Genomic DNA, 22,932 nt, shown 5'->3' with positions numbered 1-22,932 from the left:
CGTTATTTCTGTGATATTCGAGTCTGTTTTGCTTTGACTGAGCCTTTTAACAATTGGAATGAGAGACGTAGAATGTGATTGGTCCGTGTCAAGGGATACACATGTGTCAACCAATCGGCTTGCTCAGCAGATTCGGGTGGTAAATCCTGATCCTGCCTCTGACTGTAACACGGCCCAGAGCTCTCTGCTCTCCCTCGTAGTGTATTTTTAAGCCCTGCCTCGGTTGCTTCCCTTCCCTGTGCCGCCATTAAAGTCCGTCCGCTTGGTGTTTGTGGAAAACGGGAAAATGATTTAAAAACTCAGAAGAGACAGGCCGAGGGACGGGACCTGGGGAGGGGGGAGGGAGGGTTCTTGCTACGCGGTATGTGTGGACTGTCAACTGCCAAGTAAACGGCGCCCCCAAAAGAAGTAAATATGCGGCTAGTTTCGTCCAAGTGAGAGGAGCCTGAGTTCGGAGTGGAGTTGGTTTCTCCGACCGGGGGTGGGGTGGGGGGAGAAACTCCATTGGTTTTGGCTGCACCGGGCGTGGGGAGGGGGGACCGAGGAGTGTAAACACAGCAAAGCAAAAGGTGAGGGTTACAGCGTTAAGACACCTTCTCGTAGAGTTGATAAGGGCCTCTCAGACGGTTACGAGCAAAACATAATCCCGTAACGTTAGCGAGCCGCAGCCAGCTAGCTTGGCCATAAATCCTGGATGGCAACCGAGCGGTTGTTATGGAAGGTAAGTGACAGCTAGCTGGTTCCGTTAAGACACGACACAGCCGTACAGTGTCATTTGTTAGTTTACCACTACTGGCTGTAAATCACACTAGTCAAATGCTTATTTAAATAAATTCAAGTATATTATAGCGGAGTGTCTTGACAGTTTTGCTAGTTGCTTGTGAGTACCAAAGCTACTTGACACAGTTGTTTTCAGAACATGCAGCTCACAAAAAAAATGTTGAATTTCTCACTGTGTGTTGGTAAACTTGGGAGGCGTGGCGTAAACAGTAACGGGACTACAGACCTGCCCTGTCGGAGCCAGCCTTATCTTTTATTTTGGTGTTCATGGTTCAGAATACAGCGTGGGACACATACAGTTGGATCATTTAAGGTCTTAATTAGCTTTACGGCGAATTTTCTTTCTGTGCATAAGTCTCTTAACCAGTCACGCGCCTCCCTGCTGGGCGTCAGGTTTCATCTGTCCTTGTCTCTTATTACCTTGCCTGGTTGTTGTAGGGCGCATGTGCCTGGTGTATATAACTTAACTGTATGTGTTTATAGTCAGTGTTGCACTCTAGGCTGCAGTTTTGCCCTTGCACTTTGTTTTTGTGGGTCTCTAAACAATAGTTTGGTTATTACTACAAATTAATACCAGATCAAGAGTGGGCATATCTGTTTATTAAAATTTTGTTTGCCAGTCAATAATTTGAATACACAGGTGGCTGTAAATAAGTAGGCTTTGTTTGGGACATTTGGCAGTGTATTTTGCTCATTTAAACCGAGAAACAAGCTAATTTTTAATCCCTTTACCTTCTTGAAGTGTTTGCCTTTGATTAATAAGATACTGTGGTTTGTCTTTTTTATTATTTATTTAACATATCTGTTTGGGTTTTTTTCCCCCTTCAAACCTTAGTGTGCTGCTTGCTGTGTGATCTCCTTGAGAGTGGATCTGCCAAGCTGAGTCCCTCTGAACGGCAGGAAGCCTCCCTTAGCGGCGGTGCGACGATGACCGAGCTGGTTGCCAAGTGGGCCTGTGAATACTGCACATACGAGAACTGGCCGTCAGCCATCAAGTGCACCATGTGCCGCGCTCAGAGGCCCAGCGGGGGTGCCATCATTACTGAGGAGCCCTTCAAGTGCAGCCCTGCCCTGGATGCCAGTGTGCATCAGTGGGGCCCTGCAGACCTCAGCAACAGTCCATCTCAGGGGGGATCTAGCTTACTTATTTGTCCAGACTCCAGCGCCCGACCCCGCATTCGCATTGCTGACGTACCTGAGCCTAGTAGTAAGTGGTCGTGCCACATGTGCACCTATCTGAACTGGCCTCGAGCTATCCGGTGTACTCAGTGCCTGTGCCAGAGGCAGCAGGCTCAACAACAACAACACCAACAACAGCATGGGCAGCATGCAGCCCATCAAGGACATCATACCCAGCAGCCACGCAGCCCCACAGAAACACCCCAGACCTCAGGCTCTGGATGTCGCCCCTCTCCCCCAACCACCACTACAGACACTTGTGAGGAATATAATGACCGTAACAGGCTCAACACTCATACACAGCACTGGACCTGCACTGCCTGCACTTATGAAAATTGGGCCAAGGCTCTCAAGTGTGTTGTGTGCGATCACCCCAGACCCAATAGTCTGCTGGCTGAGCCCATCGAACTGGCATCGGAACCTGAGAGTCAACAATCATCCTCAAAACTTGACCAGGACAGGGACAACAGGAGGGCTGTTGTTGGCCACATGGTTAGTCAAGGAGTAGGAGGTGTGGTGGGTGGTGTAGGGAGTTGTAGCAGCAGCCAGAGGAGGTCACCGCCAACGTTAAAGCGGGAGTCAGAGGTGAACATGGACTTTCAGAGGATTGAACTGGCATCAGGCGCTGGGATTGGGAGCAAAGAAGATCTTGAGGTGGATTTCAAAAAACTCAAGCAGATTAAGAACAGGATGAGACGGAGTGATTGGCTGTTCCTCAATGCTTGTGTTGGTGAGTTTTTAAGGATGGATGACTTCACTGAAGTATGTTTGACTTGTATTTTGCTTATGTTATGAGATGGGCAGTGAGTCAAGTGAATAATATAAGGCAAGCTAACACCGTGAAATGACATTTTTCCCAAATTTGTGTGAATGATTCACAGTATGTTGCTTAACAACCTGCAAGGCAACTATTTACTAAGCAGTTTATAGAACTGTATTTAGATTATCTTGAATGTAACCTTAACATTGCAGACACACTATGTATGCTTGGAAGTCCTCTGTATTCAGCTAGTAAAAAATTCACTATAAAGACAGCAAGTGTCCTACCACCCACACTGTACACTGGCGAATGCAGAGTGGGAGGAAGGATGCGCATTGTAGGAACAACTAGTTTTTGCTTTTTTTCCCTCTCTCACACCACTGTCTTACTCTTTCTCTTGCGTTTTTCATGGATGAGTAGCGTTTGTTCTGTATGCCCACTCAACCTCCCGTCTGTTTTCCTTATCTGTCCCTCTGACAGTTGATTATTCTGTGTTATATATACTGTGTTATATATGCACAAATTTGACAGTCATCCCTGCATTTGGTATCGCAATGAAGTCCTTTTAGTGATTAAAAATTGTGCCTTTTTTCCTGCTACATTCCTCAAAAGCTGTAAGAGCAACATCACTGCAGATAGTTTGTTTCTGGCTCTGCTCTGGGTCTCTTGCTGCATGTCAGATGTTGAATTCCCTCATGTCTGTGTCGCTTGTTCCCGTGGGACAAAGTCTCATCTGGTCAAAAATTTCTCTTGCAAGTAGGCATGATTTTGTTTAGGCTTATTCAAATGTTAACATTCCTTATCTGATTGGAAATGTCTCCTAATTCATTCCTCTTCTGTTAAAGGAAAAGAAATCAAAGAAATCTCTTTAAATTCACTCCCTATTTGGCAGGTTCACTAGACATACTTCGGAAAGTTTTATATCAATATCTGCCTCATGCTATCTGTTCTGATCTGAGGAATAATATCTTTTTAGTTAAGTCACTAGATTGAAGAAATTTTGAATAAAACATGAAGCTCAGTTTGTAAATTATGGTAGTTATTAGACACAGAAATGAGGATCATCCAGGGTTATCCCTATTTGTTAATGATTTGTTAATCTTAAATTGTTAGCCCATTACTCTACAGTGTCCTCACTGTCAGAACCACTCCTTGCTTGTCAGCTTTAATTAGAAAACATTTGAAAAAAAGATGGCAATGGTGAAAACGCCCAGCTTGAGACTTGAGACATAACAGGTCTTCACTAACAAATGGGAGACGTCACGGTGGTTATGTGGTTCTACATCAGGCCTGGTCACGGGTTCAGATCCTGCATGAAGCCAGACTAAAGCGTTAAATATGAAATAACACGTCATGCAAGAGTAATAGAAATCACATGTTTTTAAGGCTGCATGTTTTGACAAACAACATCTGTTGTGCTGCCAAAAATTTTTGTGAGCTGAAGTTCATAGATATACACCGATCAGCATGAAAACAATAAAATCACCTGCATAATAATATGTAGGAATCCCTGGTGCTGTCAAAGTAACTCTGTTTTGAACATGGACACCTCCTTGGGGTGTCTTTTGGCATCTGGTACCAGAATGTTCACAGCACATCCTTTGGGTGAAGTGCATAATAGGGTGTGTCCTGAGCAACACTGGAGTAATTACTTATAATGTTTTGAAAAACCTAAAACCTTTTCTTACTTAATTACTCCCTGCAGAAAGGTAATTTATTACATTACTCGATATGTTCTGCAGTACTGTACAACACGACCTAAGATTTATTGTCATATAATTCGAATGTACAGTCCCACACATTGACACAAATCCCAGTCCTAAAGAGGATCTTTCTTTTAGTGTTTTATGAAAAACAGCCCAAAGAGCACTTCACAAATGTGCTGTGGCCACGGAGAGTCTACTGTCGCACCAGGTATGGGTACAAGCCCGTCTGCTCATCATAGCTTTTATTATTTGTTCAAGCTTTGGCTAATAGGCTGGGGTCAGCATGCACTCTGGATCCAGGGTTCTTCACTGCTAGCTTCATATGACCATGCCGTCTTTGCTGATGCTTACAAAGAGACACAAAGTTGTATTAGCAGTAGTGGATAGTTGTTTCTGCCACTTTACAGTAACATTCTTGTGCTTTCATGCATTAAAAATGAAAGTAATCTGAGCTCTTCAAAGTCTGTAGACCGTTTTCCTACAGAAGCCAGTTTGAATAGTTTATATAATACAAGTAACAGCATAATTGTTGATTAGGGACTAATGTAATTATTGAAATTAGTACATAAATGCATTATATTATTACAGAAAAATGTAATGTGATTACAGTGATGTCCTCTGTGAATTGGGATGGTTCTGCTGACTCTGCTTGCTGATGCTCAGTCACATAAGGGTGATGAGTTCAAGTCAGTGCTGTGAAGTTTGCCATGGTCCTCAAGCCACACCTGCACATTGTATTTTAAATAGATTGTTAATGTTATTCACTTCAGATTGTCACTGTCAGTAGTTTTAATGTTATGGTAGAATAGTGGATGTGACAAACAGCCTCTCACAAAATCAAACCTGTGATAAAGTGCTGGGGGCAAAGAAGTTAAAATTTCACTCCTATAGTTTTGAAACTGTGGTCACGGTTTCCCAATACCTAAAGTTGTTTACTGAGGAGCCTGATGCACTAAAATTAGCACGATCCATGTAAAATAAGTCAAAAATAGAAAATGCCTGTGGCTGTAGAACTTACCGTCACTCTTACAGTGTGCATGACCCATGATCCTTAAACTGAACACGTGTGGCATTTGTGTTGGTAAATAAACAAAATGCTTAGTATTATGTCATTAAATACCCAGAGGTTTTACTAGAGAACCACACTAATATGGGCAGGATGTGGTTTGGCATCATCTTCCTAAAATAAGCAAGGCCTTTCCTGAGAAAGGTGTAGTCTGGTGTAATTTTGAATTACCGGCACATTTACGGTTGTGCAAAATACTCATGCAGTGTGCGTAGATGCACCGCCATAACACGCTGACATTTAAACTTTTGCTTACTCTCTCTCCTCTTTGACCTGAACTTATTTTCTTGTGTTGCTGGCATCAAATTCAAAATAACCATACATTTTTCAGAATACTGTTCCTCAGATTTACCATTTGATATATTGTTTTTGTTTTGTTTTTTTTAATTATCAGTTAAATAGGATCCAAATGATTTTACAAACCATCACATTCTGTTTTATTTACATTTACACATTTCAAATTTCTTTATTTTAGTAAAAAAGGGGAGTGCTCATACAGCATAAAGACTTGGATCCTCCTACTTTAGGAATGTGAAAGGAAACAGGTGCATAGTCAACGGAAGCCAATGTGAACACAAGGAATGTGCAAACATCAAACAAAATCATGTCCTCCTTTCCCGGTTGAAGGATAAAAGTAATAATGCAGCAATATTTCCACACATTTATACATTGTTGCTATATATATACTTATATAGTTTATGATATAGTTCAATCAGAACATTAATTTAATTCAGTCTTTACCGAAGTCTCATTGTCAGATATGGACAATATCTATCTACAGTATATGGACAGATTTTCCACAGTAAGGGTCCATCTGTAATGTCTCTATCTAGATGCAGTTGTAATGATGGATTGTTTTTAGTTCCCTTAAGACCATGAATATTAATAGTTTTATGGTATTCTCTTATGTAATATTTACTCCAAGCTGGCATTAAATATATGAAAAACAACAGAAGTGTATGCAATGAAACTGTTTCTTAATGCCTGTTTTTTCCACAGTAGTGTTGAATTATCAGAATCACAATACTTTATTAATCCCGAAGGAAATGCTAACATTTGTTACGATGCAGCATATCACAATGTTTATAAATCATATTGTTATATTATAAAATGCTAAAACAATGCCAACTTCATTGTTTTGGTTAGGTGTGACATACTTAGGGATTGTCTTGCTAGCCTTTCAGACAAAAAGCAGACTGGTGTGTCAATACCAGCAGGATGCTCAATATAATGTCAGACTACTACAAACCTCATTCAGGGCCATCATTTTGATATGGGATTGCAGGGAAAAGCCAACATGTTACTATTACACCAACAGTAACAAAACAATACACTAAGAAATGCCACTTTGCCAACCCACACAGTACAGAAGAATTTATTACTATAAAATGTGTTTGTAAATTCAGTTGCGCTTTATTAATTTGTGTTTTTCTTCTACTTTTACGTACTTTTTTCAGCAGTGCTCCTGTTAAATAAAGATGTCTAATATGTCCAATCCAGGTGTCCTTGAACAGGAAGGTATGCTGACAGAATATTTACTTCTTCTGTTTTTCTCTCTGAAGCGGCTGTTTAAACAGGAAACTGTACCAATCACAAATAGACTTTGAATCACCCACATCCATCTGTTGATTCTGCTATGATGGAGGCGCCCGCTATCACCATTATTGAAATGTGCGTCCTTTGTAGGAGAAATAGACAAGACAAGAATCACTTAGCCTGATCCATTCTGTCTAATTAGTCTGTCTTTAAGTGTATGTCTGTTTGCATATTGGAGCCTTTTGTGTTCACCAAAGGATCTGTGAGTACAGTACTGACTGCAGGGCTACAGGCACACCCACGCTAATGGAGTGTTTTTTGGAAAGTGGTTTTGTGATCCTTCTATCACGCTGCGCTGCTATTGTGTAGTTTCTCTCCTCATCCCTCACCGCGCTAGCCAGCTCCACATGGCACAGCAAGTCCTTCTACCCACTCCATGTCTCTCTCGCTCTCACTCACATGCAGATTATGCAGCTGAGCATTGTGTGTGGTCCTTTGACGCGAGAACAAAAGCGCAACAGTGTTTTAAGCTATCAAATGTATGAGAGACTACCACATGAGAATTTACTGTATACGCTAGAAATGGGAAGAGGATATTTCTGTGGCTGCTGTCATATTTGAAAGAAATTTACACTTTGATTTTGTTTTCATTACTCATAAAAATACATTTAGCTCAATGTTTTACTCTGCTTAAACTACTAATAGGTTATTTTGTCTCACTGTGGTTGATCACAGAACTAGAGGCTTGCACAAGAGTTATTATAGCTTTGTATTTTCTATCAGTTTTTACCCCTCAGCTGCAAAAGGTTGATGGGGTATTGTCATCACCCTGCAGGGCAAGCGTACAGGTGGCGTGGACACCCAAGTTTGTGAATGCGATAACTCGAGAACGAGACCACGTAGAATTTTGAAATTGATACCATAGGCGCATCTACTAGGAGGCTGAGGGATACCAGTACTTTCTTTGTTTTTTTTGTAGGGTTAACTTTTTGTTTTCAGTTCCGTTTCAGTATTGGTTTTTCTTATTTAAATGTAGCATTTATTGTATAAGTGTTTTAATTATGTTTTTATATTAATTGTAATGTCAGGATTAGTTTGATGATTATAATGCTGATAATAATTTGGCAAATTGTAAGATTTACGAAGTTCAGAAGAGTGCAATAATAAAATTCAATATTGCAAAAATCAAAATAACAAAGACTAAAGCTGAGCACATTTCCTGTTCCTGATTTTTTATTTTTTATTTTTTATTATAGCTATTTTTTTATTTACACAATAATGTTTGAGTTAGTTTTTTTGTTTATTTTCTAAAATAAAGCTTCTATATAAATGTTCTTCACAATCTAAGAGGTATTTGGGCAAGAAGCTCATCACACATTGGTTTGTTGCTGATGGTTGGCTGCCTAGGTGAGCCTAGCTCCGGTTGCCTAGGTAACCCTTTACCATATTTACAGCCCTGTGATTTGTCAGTTAGTATCCTTCGCTCTCATTGGTAGTCACTTCAATCACTCACCTCTAAGTTCTCTCCTCGCCACATCGAGATGGATCGCTTCTCCTTTAATTTGAGCTTTTTCTTTAGTTTAACTTAAACTTCATTAACCTTCCCTAACAAAGGATGTGAAAACCAAATATGTCAATTTATTTATTTCATTCTGAGCAGAACGTGTTCATAAAAGTCTCCGTCAACTTATATTAAGACATAAAGCTGACTATTAACAGTTCATGTCCGCAAATCACGTGTGTGAGTTCATGGACAAAAATTTAAATTATACTATAACTCAATTTGCAAGTAAACATACAATTTTACAGTGCTTCATTGCATATGCAAAAGTTAATATATTAAAAAAATCTGCTGGTTTTTTTTTTTTTTTTTTTTTTTTTTTTTTTTTTTCCCCACAGAATGACTCTTCCTGCAGTAGTGTCTCATTAGCTGGTAACTATTTGAGTTTGTTCTCTGGAAGTTGGTTGTTTCATTTACACTTTGCACCAGAAAAGAACAGACACACCAACAGCTGCTCAAACATATCCATCAACGCTTATGCTACAACATAAACATGAAGATTAAGGAGGTGGAAAAAAACATCACACTCTGATGATCACACTCTGCCCCCTGATGTCTTTTCCCCTTGACTTCAAAGTCAGCAAAGTCTCAAAGTTGTCACAGCTGCCACAGAGATAAAGCACATTCAGATCTCCAATATTTCATATATTTTAGTGTAGTGTAAACTGACCTCTGCGCAAGGTTGTCTTTTTATGTCTCTGCTGTGTTAAGACTTGGTGTGATTCGACTGCATTGGTCAGCACGTCTGCTCATTTCCTATTTTTTCCACAGCCAAAAGTGGACTGTTAAAGCATTTATTTTTCTCAGCAGAGCCTTTTCATTTTTATATTTTAAATGTCTTCATGAAAATGATTGCCAGTTAAATGCACAAAATTTGTGCTAATGTGGGGCAAAGCAGGAAAAAAAAAAAAGGTCTACTCTTCAAAACTGTGTCCACAGTGATCACTTGGTAACATTGTTTATTGATGGGAGCTTTCTCCTTCCCCCTCTTTGTCTGAAAGGTGTTGTAGAAGGTGACCTGGCAGCTGTGGAAGCCTACAAGACATCGGGAGGTGACATCGCAAGACAGCTAACGTCCGACGAGGTGCGCCTATTAAACCGGCCCTCAGCATTCGATGATGGCTTCACGCTGGTTCACCTAGCCATCCGCTTCCAGAGACAGGACATGCTGGCAGTGTTGCTCACAGAGGTCAGTGCAGACTTGGTTCGCTTTCAGAAATCACCTACCCTAAGGTATCAACTTTCTGAATTATGTTTGTAGATTATCAAAGCACTAGACCATATTAAATATGTGACTATATAGGTCATACTGTAGATGATTAATTACAAGACGCTTTGTCGGCTGGGATCTTCATGTTTAGCTTTTAAGTCCTTGTAGCAGAAATTGTGGTGCCCAGTTTGTGTCTGTTTTCATAGGGCTTCAGCTGCACAGAGTAAAGGATTTGGGGATCTTGCCTGAAGTCCTTCAAAACGGCAGGAGCATAGTTGGCTTAAGTTGGCATTTTAATTGTTTTTAACGCTCCGTTTCACTTCACTACAAAGGCATACTTTGTATATTATAACTTCTGTGTTCTTTGTAGGATGTACTCAACTGTAAATGATAGTCTGCAAAGCTTTGCATATAACCAACACACAACCATGGTGGTCTCTTTTGTCTGTACAAGTGTCCTCGAAGTGCTCTGCTTTCCTCTCACAGTCCAAAAATATACCTGTTAGACTCACTGGCGATTTTACAATTAGCTGCAGTTGTGAATGTGAGAGTGTGAATGGTTGTCTGTGTCTGTGTTAGCGCTGCTTACATGTACTGGTGACATGTTCAGGGTAGGGTTGCACAATTATGGCCAAAATGGTTATCACAATTGTTTGGATCAATAATAAGATCACCGTTATCTACTGAATTATTTATTGATTTTAGCGACAAAATGTTTTATTTATAAATGACACTCCCCTACACTGCTCCTTTATTTCCGTTGCATTGTTTTGCTGCTTGATGATGGACAATTCATACTAGCAACCCTTTAATTATTTTTCTTGGCCTTCATGTATTGATTACACTGTAGTTAGTGGTGTGTTTTCAGGTGGTTGAATGGGTTAGTTGTGTCGGTTTGTCGTGCAGACGCAGCTCTACAGGACTCTTTGAATATGGTTCATTCTTGGTTAATACCACTCGCCCTAAATCTGAAATATTTTCAACCAACCAATGATGATCCACTTCTGGGAACAGGTTCTTCACCTTCTGCTGTGCCAGACACTTAATTTTTGTTTTGTAGTTTTGTCATTTTAATGTAGTGTTATTTGTCCAGGCTACATCCAGGAAACTTCACGCTGCATAATACAGGGAAAACCACTACGACTGGCACAGGCAGGCACGTCATCGAACTGTAATTTAGGGAGCGCTTGATCTGGTTTTTCTTTGTATTGTTGAAGCACACATTTTCAGTGTCTGCTGTTTGTGTTCATATGTTTTGTGGGTAGCCAAAATCACAATCGTGATTGACATTCGATTTATTGTGCAGACCTAGTCCAGGGTGTACCCAGTCTCTCACTCAGGCTCAGCTGGGACAGACTCATACACCCCATGCCCCTAGCTGGAGATGCGATTAAGAAAATGCTTGGATGGAAAGTAAAATTAGGCTCAATCTAAAAAAAACAACTTTTAATTAGATAACACCTACACATGGATACTTTAAATAAATATTAAATAAGAAAAATACTATTGGTTGAGCTCTTCTACTCAACCTAGTAAATGTAGTTTTATTTCTGAATATGAGTATCTGCATGACCCCAAAATTGGATCAAGCTTCTTCTCCTACTCTCATTTAGTGAGATCAGCCAGGAGAAGTCCTAGGACCAGAGTGTTTTTAGAAAAGAGAGGGACTAAATTCAGCTGCACACTCCTGCTCCACAAACTGTATAATAATATGTTCCTCTGTCAGTAATTATTTAATAGCATTGGTATTGTATGTTCAGCATCCTGGTGTGTCTGTGCAGTGAGGCTCGCTGAGTTCATGTGTGTCTGCTTGAACTGTGCATGTGCTGATGTTGATTGCACCCCTCTTGCCTTCAGCACTGTGATCCCGGATTATCTGTACACACACCTCTTCACCCACACTCAGCCGCTGCCCCAGTTTCTTTTCCAACAGGGTTAGTGAGTAACCACTGGATCATGTCTCTGAAACGCCCCAAAGCTGACACCTGCGTGAACTTGCTGTGTCCTGGAGGTGATTTAGATTTGATTAGTGAAAGTAAAATTAGCTCAGAACACAGTGAGCTAAGTCTTCTGCCTACAGACCCCAAAATGAATGACTTTCCCAAGTATTCAGACAGCGAATGTGGTAGAATTTGTTTAAATGGCATCTCCAGAAATTTACTAGGTTTATTTAAAAGGAGAGATAAATCGGATGCTTCACACAGTCATAATTTTACCGCTTTGCTCATAATCTCTCTCTTCATAGAAGGTTTTGGTTTTTCAGTCTAGGTAAGAATATAAAAATGAACTGACTTCTTTTCTTGTTCTTGGCCTCTCTAAATTGACATAACGTATCAGACAAAAAGGATTTGTTCAGAATAATCTCTCCAGATCTCTTTATCTTAACTCCATCAGATATTATCAAAGTCAAGTGACTTTCAGGGCGCTGAAGCTGTGACTGTTAAATTTTATTCTTCTTAGGCCTCGGTGGAGCAATGCATTCAGTTGGTTTTGCATTAGTTTGTGGTTTTATGGTTCTTTGTAGTTGCAGGAAATGCTCTTGCTTTTTTCTTATTCTGTGCATCCTGTACGCTTTATGTAGATTTAAATTCTCTCTCTATATGCTCTCCTCTCTGCAGGTATCCCAACAGGCAGCCAAGTGTATTCCAGCCATGGTTTGTCCCGAGCTAACAGAGCAGATCCGTCGTGAGGTAGCCGCCTCTCTTCACCAGCGCAAGGGAGACTTCACCTGCTATTTCCTCACCGATCTAGTGACATTCACCCTGCCTGCAGGTCAGCACCGCATTAGCAGACAAACGAGTAAATGCAGCCAGAAAAAAAACAGTTTACAAAATATCATAACATAAATTCCAGAAGCCTTTCAAAGTGTCTGTAGCTGAATAAACCCAGCCAAGCCATTCCGTCTGGCTTTCCGAGTGTGTATCAGAATGCTTGTTTTGTTTACTTCTGGCGTATAAGATTGCTTGTTGCTCGATCGCTGCGGGGACATAATGCCACGGTTGTCTGTTTCCAGCTGCCACAACATGGAGGCTACATTGTTTGTGTATTGTAATAGCAAACTGAAAATACCACGTACTGCCAACTATGCACCAGCCATGCTTGACTTTCATTCATAGCAAAGCCATATTTAGTGTTTTGCCAGTGTGTTTTGGTAAAATTGCAGGCATTCAGTGCTATTTCTGTTAAATTGTACTGTGTGGAACTGATCTAGTGGTTCAGTCTGAAGCTGGTAGCTAAGCTAAGGATTTTTGTTTTGCAGAGTGTTCAGGACATGCCGACCTTGGCTTCTGGCCACTATAGAAACCCATTCTGTTCAGTTCCACTAAGTCAATGCATTCATTTATTTTAGCTAAAGAATAAGCTACTGTGCTGAGCAGAGCTCAGGGCAGAGAATGAAAGCCACGGGCTGTTGTGAAGAGAACAAAACATGGTGGCTTGAGTTGAAATGAGTCAGAGAAATTTTTCTGTCATTTTAGTAAAGTTTTACAGGTAGTTAAAACAAAGATGCACACATCTATCAGGGTAAAATGTAAATCAAACCAAGACCTGCTCCTATTCCTCTTCTTTGTGTTTCAGACATTGAGGACTTGCCTCCAGCAGTTCAGGAAAAACTGTTTGATGAGGTGCTGGACCGAGACGTACAAAAAGGTGGAAATATTTACTCTTTTCTGCTTTATGAACACATATCACATGCTGTCCTCAAGTATCCATGCACTTATTTTTAGCGTGTGAGAGAGAAACCAGATCCCCTGATGGTCTGGCTGCTTGGCACACAAGGGGAGTCCCCTCACAAACTGTATACTATAACAGGGAGGCAGCAGAAGGCTGGCTATGTTGTCTAACTGGTATTTTCTTGCTTGCAAACAGTTTTTTTTTTTCTTCCTGTTTGTCAATCTGCCAAGCGCTCTCACTTCAGGATATGTACCAGTTGCCTTTGTCCTAATCAGCCTAAATGAGTTTTAGGAATTTCTTTGATCATTGCTGAATGATTGTACTTCCTTTCAGGTCACACATAAACGCTTATAAAAGCCGTCACCTTTCTTCCTGAAGGTCCCTGCTCTTTTGTGTAGCCTTCTCTGTGGTTCACCGTCTCAGTGTGTGTCAAACATTGTATTAGGCCATACAGTATCTTTATTTCTGTCTTTATCTCTTTTTAGGTTTCCTGTCATAACCTGAGCCTTAGTAGTCATTTGGTTTTGTGGTTTACAAGCAGACATTGTTATGTCACTACTATTTTCACAGATGTGAGCAGGCATTAGCTAATACTGAAACACCATGACCACTGTACAACCACACTGTTGCACTTCCTTGTACAGCATGTTTCCTTATTATTATCGTTATTGCTTGAATTTTATTTTATTTAATTTTTGAAGAGATATCCTGCCGTCTCCCCTCTTGTTTAGAACTTGAAGAGGAGTCTCCCATCATCAACTGGTCCTTGGAGCTGGGGACTAGGTTAGACAGTCGACTTTATGCCCTGTGGAACCGCACAGCTGGGGACTGCCTCCTTGACTCTGTGCTGCAGGCTACGTGGGGCATCTATGACAAGGACTCAGTACTCCGCAAAACCCTCCATGACAGTCTGCATGACTGTTCTCACTGGTAAGGTGACGCCACGGGGATTAAGTGTGTAGTTCGAGCTGATTTGCATTTGTTTTAAATCAATTCAAATTATGTTACATTGAATGACACAGTGCACCAAACATAAAATTTAGACAGGTGTTAACAGAAATTGGAGCTTGTATGTTGCTCTTTTTAATGACTAGTAGTTAGGAGACAACTTACATAGGCAAAAAAGCTACATTTTTTAAGTACTATAGTCTGAATAAACAGGGATATGTTTACTCTTAACTTATTGCCGACAGACATCCCTGTCTCGTCCAGTGTTTCCTTTTTTTTTGCTTAGCTGACCTTTTTACACAGAAACATTCATGGATCATGAAATAACTGAGCTCAAGTGCACCACTGAAGGAAAACAAAAGCTTGACTTTCAAAAGTGTCAAGTTACATTTTATTTTCCTTCAGCGTGTCTATGGAACATGTGGTTTAGAGGCCGGGGTCTACGAATCCAAAGTTTAGATTGGCAGCTTATAAAGAGATCAGAGACTTTGATCTGGAAATAAGAAACAAGGGCTTTTTTATTTTATTTTATGTCCTCAAAGATCTGTTATGACTCCTGCATCTTCTTAGTTTAATTGGAAAACCCCCCAAAACATTCTCTTCTTTAAACTTCCACATGAAATTATTTAAGTTGCACCCTGAATCACGAGTGGCTCCAAAATGATTGCGATGTTCCAAAACATGCTCATAGGTGCAAGTGTTCAGGCAGATGAAAATTGAATGCAGGCTTCTGGTGTCAAACTCACATAAATTGTTCTGTACACGAAAGAGACAAGAAAAAAAAAAAAAGAAAACACATTTTTGAGTGGAGGGGCACGGAGTCTGACTCCAAAGCCCAGCGTGACTCACGTCTATTTGTGAGAAACAGTGGGTTTTTTGGTGAGATAATTGCTGTTTAGATATAATGAGTAATGCCATCCAGCCCAAACCACGACAGACGTGGAGGAATGTAGTCAATTGCAAGCCCACGCCTTGCTGCACAGAGGTCAAATAATGTCACAGGCTAAACAGTTTGTGTGCGTGTGTATCTGTGTGTGTCTGTGCAGGTTTTACACCCGCTGGAAGGAGTGGGAGTCGTGGTATTCCCAAAGCTTTGGTCTGCACTTTTCCCTCCGAGAGGAACAGTGGCAGGAAGACTGGGCTTTCATACTGTCCCTTGCCAGCCAGGTACATGTACATGGAAGTAAACACACTCACACACAAACATGGAGGACAGGAGCTTGATGTGCTTAAAACGTGACACGCTAATAATGCATGAATTATGCAAGAAGTTTTACTGGTCTTGGTGCAGTATACTTAACCTGTAATGCCCTCTGAAAGTGCATCCTGTCTGTCATCAGCACTTCTCTGCTTCTCACTGCTCTTTGTGACCTCACTGACTAAGTATTTGGGTGGGCTGTTATTATATCTGGGTGTGAAAGCTCATTAAATTAGTGTTTTCCATGTTTTCACATTTAGAGTATCCTGGCTGCATTCAAGAACCCTTATTTTATCGCTTCCCTGAGTCCTAGAGCATTGTTTTGTATTTTTCTGACTTTGTGTGTGTGTTTTTTGTTTTGTTTTTTTCTTTTGCAGCCAGGATCCAGCTTGGAACAGACCCACATTTTCGTTCTTGCACACATACTTCGTAGGCCTATCATCGTCTATGGAGTAAAGTACTACAAAAGTTTCCGTGGTGAAACACTCGGGTACACCCGTTTTCAAGGTGAGCAAGAAATAACGTTTCGGTCAAATATTGTTTGCTGTTGTGCTCAGCATCATTCCAGCGGACGTAGAACTAGACTTCCTTTGTGAAATAGTTCCAGCCTACGTGTGTGTGTGTGTGTGTGTATAACTTTCATAGGTGACATAACTGCCCCTCTGATCCGTCAGTAATTATTGTTTACAACAGTTATTAGTCTAGTGTCTTTCATTTAATGGGTAATTTTGCTCCATGTTGCTCAAAATAACAAAAACAACATAAAATGCCAGGATGAGTCACAGGAGCACGGAGAATTCATATTGTGGTTGCAGACATCCAGATACAGCTGAACATATGAAAATCATCAACAGTCAAACAATCCTGAGAGCACCGAGAGCGGGGGCCACCTTTACAACTAGCAGTAAAAACAGTCTGGATTCAATTTGCCTGCTGAGTGATGCTGTACAGGGGATGATGAAAGTGCTATGTAAGGGCCAACTGCTTGTGGTAAAGCCTGCCTGATGGACCAGTGATTTACTGTTGCCAGGAGCCAATGTATACACACACACATACACACACACACACACACACACACAGAGGAAGGCGTGCTTATGGGCGCCTATAGAGAGGGGTGGGGTACCTCAATTAAAGTGGTGAACAAGTGAACCCAGTAAAACCACAGCGGTTACTAGGAGAGTAGCAACACACAGGCTCCTCAATAGCGGTGTTGGTTACAGATGTATTCATGAGATGCGAGAGCTGCCTTTGTGTGTTATGGAACTAAAGAAATATGAGACACTCTGTGTTGTCATCCTGCATTGTTTTGTTTTATAATCAGTCTGGTATTTGCAAGTCAGCATTGACTGTTGTGAGACATTTATTCAAGCATTGCTTTCAATCCAGGGTAACTTTGAGTGTTTTAATTTCTGCTGAGCTATTCTTTTACCCTGATGCATGTCAGCACACAGTGTTCTCATAACTATTTCTACATTTGTTTGTGAGGGTTAGTTAGTACCTACTCTAGATTATAATAGCTTGTGTAAAACAAAGTCGTGTATGTGAAAAAGACAGTTTGAGAGTGAGAGTACCTCTATAAAAGCACATGTTCTAGCAGTTTGCTGGTCTGAAGCATTCAGGTATGTGTTCAGACAATTCCACAATCTTCCCAGAAGTGGTCAGATGATGCACCTCTCTCCTAAAAAGAACAGAGCTTGGGTTCACAGTGTTAGAGCTAAATAAACCACAAGACATCTGGAACAATGTCATTTGAACGGCTGAGACCAAAGTGGAGATGTTTGTCTATAATGCACACGACCACATTTAAACACAAATGCCTCATATCAGCTGTCAAAGGGGTGCGCTGAGAATCTGAATGACCGTACACTAATCACCTCAACAGTGTGACACCAGTGTGTCTGCTGTGTTGAAACTACAATGTGCAGAGGGTAGACTGCAAAACGTGCATCTAAAGTCACTATAACATATCCTTACCGTGTTGTTGTGAAAAATATCAATTCATTACAAAAATCTGGATTTTAAAGACGAGTCAACATCTAGAGCCAGACTTGCTAACAGTCAGCAGCAGTGCAAAGCTTTCTTTCATCATTAAAAAGCTTCTGGATTTACTAAAGAGGCACAGTGTCAGTTTTGTGACTGCCAGTTGTGGATAGTGCTGTTTTTGCAGCTGACCTTCTGGCATATGTGTTTGCAGGAGTTTCCCTTTGAAGAGAAAAATATCTCAGTCACTCGAGCATGATTTGCTAATGTTCATGGCATGCAGTTTTACTGCAAATTCCCCTAAATCGAACACCAAAAAAAGCCTGTTCTGGTTGTGATCGCTGCTTCTAGGAGTGTTTATTTATTTAGACTGAGAGGGGGAGATTTTATCAGAAGGAGTGCCTAATTTGAATTTTGGTTCGATGGCTCAAAACTGTGAGTACAATGCCAACACTTTGGCTCTGTCCTAAAACTCTTCACTTGAGCATTTAAAGCTGAGCCCAACTTACTTTAATACTGGGATTTTCATGAAACAAAGCAGAAATTAATTAACTGAGCTGTTTATTTTTCCTCAGCAGTGTGCACACAGTGAACGACTTCTCTCTGCTATTTCTAGAACAAATAAAAGTGTATTCATTAACAGACAGACGGCTCATTAATAATTGTAAATAGTGTTTGTGTACGTACAGATCTCAGCTTTATATGGTGGATTAGTTCATAACAATGCAGCTCTTCTTTGAATAAATCCCGAGCTCCACCTGAGTCTCAGTCCTCAGGACCTCATGCACATTTTAATCCTCCTTCAGCCTCCTCTTGTTGACCTAAATGGCATTTTCAGAGGGGAACGTGTAAAACCTGAGCGTGCGCTGTATTTTGATTGGTAGGTTTGCATCAAGCTCTTCCTCAGCTTCCTCATTGGGTCTGCTCGTTTTTGAGACACTAACCTGCACCGCTCACCAAAGAAGGCTGATTATTCCCCTGTAATTGTGGCATCACAATAATCACTTTGTAAATGTGTGAAATTAAATGCATCATGTTTTATGTAGTGATTGATTGTAAATCCTTCCCTCCTGCTTGTTTAGAAGTTCTATGACTGAAGCAAAATATTCTCCATCCATCAATTATCCCAGCTGACTCAAAGTAAAACAGACCTTACTAATGCCCTGGAATTATACAAAATACACTTTGATAAATTAGTTCATAATCTGGATTTAGAGATCAGACATAGAGAGTGCTTGCAAGGCTACACCTGGATGAGAAGCAGATTTTCTTCCAGCAGCATGATCTTCAGAGTCTAGCTGTGCATTTAACAGGTTATTGCTGAAAATACTAAACAGATTATGATATGAAATGGAAAATACATGGTCAGATGGTCCATCGCAATGATCCTTTCATAAAGGACAGCCCCAGTGTATCCTATCCTAAAGGAGGTAGTGAAAGTGTTGAAACGCCTTTGGAGAAGTCAAACAGCTCCTATTATGGTACTTCCAGTTTATGTAATTCGGTTAGGAACTTAACTGAGCAAAATGAACTACTGGAAAATGCACAAGCTGTTGCAATGGACTAGTAAAAGACCATGCCAATCTCCAACTGACTACAATGTTGTGGGTGGGATCTTTAGAGAGTTGTGCATGAACGAATGTCCACAAACTTCTATAAAATGAAACGATATCAGAAAGAAACGTGACCTAAAATTCCCCCACAATGATGTGAGAGATGGATAAAGTCGTAGGGGAAAATATTATGTCAAGTTATCGCTGTTACAAACCTTTAAATCATGAGGTGTACTAAGTAGTTGTTTGGATCTTTTTTGTTTTCTATTTAAATGAAGTACGTCATAATTCATCTTCTCCTTGAATCATAACACCAAAATAATTCAAAATATTCAAATTAAATATTTTAAGTTTGCTCACAAAAGTAGTAAACAGATGTGCATCCTTTTTTGTCAGCGTTTCAGACTCTGCTGCAGTAGTGTAGTAGTCTATTTTTTATATATTTGTACAGTATATATTTATGCAGTACCAAAAGATATAGTATAGTGAATTTGTGTCTTTTACGTCCCTCCAGGTGTGTACCTGCCTCTTTTGTGGGAGCAGAGCTTTTGCTGGAAGAGCCCCATCGCTCTGGGATACACGCGGGGCCACTTCTCAGCGCTGGTGGCCATGGAGAACGATGGCTTTGACAATCGCGGCGCAGGCGCCAACCTCAACACGGACGATGACGTGACAGTGACGTTCCTGCCTCTGGTCGACAGCGAGAGGAAGCTGCTTCACATTCACTTCCTCTCAGCGCAGGAAGTAAGGCACTCAACAGACGTGGTGTTTTTCTACTTTATTTAGTGGCTGCATTATGCTCATTTACAGGTACAGGAAAAGACTGTAAGGACAGATGTCGCCTGTATGCTTTCCATTTTTCTTTTTAGCTTTTCACCTGCTTTTAGAAACTACAAAATAAATTGCTTAGACTGTATTTAAAAGATGGATGTACCCATCATGATGTTACCCAATGATTTCTGGACTCCAGATTTTGGAGCCACAATATGAGTGTTTTGGCCAGCGCTGTTAGTTGGAGGAGCCAGAAATGGCCACAGTTAGACCAAAGGGTGGAGAGTTGTTATCAGCTGGTTAGTGTGGTGCTTCCATAAACTATATGTGTGCAACAAACACACAGAGATTTGCTAATTAGTAACACTGAAGTTAAGTTCAGTTCTTTCTACAGCATAAAAAGTGGTATGAAAACACAGTGACCCACTTCCAGTGTTGTTTACTGGACTGGTGGCGGTGGTTCCTCTGAAATACAGCTTTGACGTAGCTGTGGGCAATGGTTAAATGATCAAAACTAACAGCAGCATAGCCACACAGCGTTTAACATTAAGGATTTAATTACTATTCCAGGGACGGTGCTGCCAATAATAAAGAAATTCACTCAGTCTGCAGTTCCTCTGGTGTCAGACGTGCAGAAAGGAAAAAGTATTTGAGGAGTTAGCAAATGCAGATCTAGCCAGTAAATAACAATGTCAGACTTGGAGCTGCCATTCTTTGTTTGTGGGTGTTAAAACTCTCCACTAGAGGCGTTATGCAAATGTGTTACATACAGAAAAGCCGTGGGGGAAGAACCTGTACTACAGACTAGCAGTTTCAGGAAGTACAGCAGCAGGTAGATGTGGTCTGGACCGTGTCACTTTGTAAGCCTTGCTTCTCTTATTCTGTTCTGAGTTACTGTTCAGAAGGAGTAAGCGGTGTTTGGGCTGTAGTGAGGTGACAGGGCTCCCTCTGATGGTCATGTCTGTCCCCTCCTGTCCTTCAGATGGGTAATGAAGAGCAACAGGAGAAGCTCCTGCGGGAGTGGCTGGACTGCTGCGTGACAGAGGGCGGCGTTTTGGTTGCGCTTCAGAAAAGCTCCCGCCGCCGCAACCACCCGCTCGTCACTCAGATGGTGGAGAAGTGGCTGGACGGCTACCGCCAGATCCGCCCCTGCGCCTCGCTGTCCGACGGCGAGGAGGAGGAAGACGACGACGACGAGGAGGAGTGACGAAGCTGAAGTGGAGGGAGGCTATCTGCTGGGGGGCAGGACTCCTCCCCCATCCTCTCTCTTTTAGTTTTTCTTTGAGTTGGGGATTTTTGTTGTTGTTGTTGTTGTTGTAGTATCCACCCCCCCACCCCCACCCCCCTTTCCTGACACGGACAAACTGTGAAAAATCTTCAGGAGAGGGCAGGGAACCACGAGCCCCCACCAGACCTCCACCTGACAGAAGACACTACTGCTCTTCTGGCAAACACAGGCGCTCGGATATACACAAACACTTTTCTCAGACTAGCCTGAGTCTAACGGAGAGAAAAAAGATTTACGAATGCAAATTTTTGATTTGAGTTTTAAATGTAAAGGAAGAAAAAAAATATCTTTATCCATAGATGTAAATGCATGTGGTTGTAAAAAACAAACAAACAAAAAAAAAAGAGTGTAAGGAAATATACCAGCAGTGATTCAAATACTTTATATCCATTCAATATGGGCACTGGGGAAAAAAAGAAGCGCACATCCAAGTTTTTTCCAGATAAGAGTTGGCTTGTTTGGCTTTTTGTTTTCAAACAGGCATGGACAAAGCCAATAAATCTTATTATCTCCAGAAGATTAATGAAAAAAATGAGAGATTCTGTAATCACAAATGACTTTAATCCTTAATACTAAGCACTGCACATTTATTAAAACATTTCTATATAAATACAGTATCATTGCTTGAATTGAGGTCACATATGAAGCTCTTGAAAAGGGAGATGTTCCCTTCACAAGTCAAATCTACACTCACTAAGTTTTAGCGCACTAACGTTCATGTTGGATCTCTTGGTTTACCTTTTTCAGACTGATTGAAGTCGTGTGTGTGTGTTTTATCTTCTATGAATTTATTCTACATATTTATTGTTTGGAAACTTATTTGAGCTAATAAGAGCTTTCTGTATATTATTTTCTCTCTTTTTTTGTGGTTTTGTTAATGATTCAATCTTGATGAAGACACATTGCACAGAAACACTGTTGCCGCGAGGAAAGAACCAATCATAACCATCAATGAAAAAGTTTACTTGGGTTTCTTGTGTATGGTTTTTAGTACCTCATATGGATGCCTAAAACCTGGTGCTTTGATTTTTTCTGGGCAGGTGAGTGTGGACATAACCCCACCCCCCACCCACTCTGAGTCACGCTTGTCTAATCGCTGTCTTGTAGTTCCTGTTTGCCCCCACCTTCCTTACAGCCTGTGTTGTGGAGGTCACCCTCATGGTACACGTGACATCGCTGCCTCTGTAAAGCCCGTTTGTTGTCATCATGTGAACCCACTTTTGATTAGTGACAGATTTCACCACATAAAACCAAAGCTGACAGAAAAAGAAAAAAAAGTTGTTCCTTTCTCTCTTTTTGCTGTGAGTGTTTGCATCTTGTTTCCTCTCGCCATCGCACTCTGTAACCTCTTTGTGTTTCATTCAAGTCATACACGTTTTTGAGCATCACCTGTATGTTGCTTTGTATTTATGCAATAGTTGCAGTTGTGACTACGATGGTTTGTGGATTTAGGCGTGAGTTCGCTAAACAGAGTGTAACACAAAGAAATGGGCAAAAATAAGGAAAAAAATTAAATAAAAGAACCTTTTTGAATGTCCAACTAAAACGCTTCCTGTCACTTCATTTATCAGCTAATGATGTCCTCAACATGTCCACGGGTTTAAGTGTGTCACTTTTTTTTTTTTTTTTTTAAATTGGACCTACCGGTACTTTCTGAAGCTTTGTGTTCAGGTTACAGCGCCCTCTAGTGGAACTAAAACCAGGTGAATTGAAGGTCCATCTTA

At 40.9% G+C, this 22,932-nt stretch overlaps 1 protein-coding gene across 3 annotated transcripts; it reads left to right on the top strand.

Annotated features, from left to right (window-relative positions):
• The first annotated feature begins 117 nt into the window (after positions 1–117).
• Positions 118–22,754, top strand: zranb1b (zinc finger, RAN-binding domain containing 1b). 3 transcript variants are annotated; one of them, XM_005914180.3, is made up of 10 exons: positions 118–721; positions 1,616–2,689; positions 9,590–9,777; positions 12,417–12,570; positions 13,375–13,446; positions 14,202–14,400; positions 15,465–15,585; positions 15,994–16,123; positions 19,664–19,893; positions 20,903–22,754. In XM_005914180.3, exons 1-10 carry the CDS (start codon positions 715–717, stop codon positions 21,125–21,127), a joined length of 2,400 nt encoding a protein of 799 aa, XP_005914242.1. In that variant the 5' UTR covers positions 118–714; the 3' UTR covers positions 21,128–22,754. The 3 variants fall into 3 exon arrangements, with proteins under 3 accessions (XP_005914242.1, XP_005914243.1, XP_005914244.1); XM_005914181.3 differs by having other exon boundaries at positions 121–569; XM_005914182.3 differs by lacking the exon at positions 118–721 and adding an exon at positions 760–1,093.
• Positions 22,755–22,932: the final 178 nt, after the last annotated feature.

The sequence above is a fragment of the Haplochromis burtoni genome, unplaced genomic scaffold (genome assembly GCF_018398535.1).
Source record: "Haplochromis burtoni strain Fernald_Lab_line unplaced genomic scaffold, NCSU_Asbu1 Contig_7, whole genome shotgun sequence".
Taxonomy (NCBI): Eukaryota; Metazoa; Chordata; class Actinopteri; order Cichliformes; family Cichlidae; genus Haplochromis; species Haplochromis burtoni.
This window is presented reverse-complemented; position numbering and strand designations above follow the sequence as displayed.

What these genes read in the sequence shown, in the direction of transcription:
- zranb1b (XM_005914180.3), top strand. An exon ending in TACTGTCCCTTGCCAGCCAG is followed by an intron (nt 15,586 to 15,993) that starts GTACATGTACAT and finishes TTTCTTTTGCAG; the next exon opens with CCAGGATCCAGCTTGGAACA. An exon ending in CGGGTACACCCGTTTTCAAG is followed by an intron (nt 16,124 to 19,663) that starts GTGAGCAAGAAA and finishes ACGTCCCTCCAG; the next exon opens with GTGTGTACCTGCCTCTTTTG.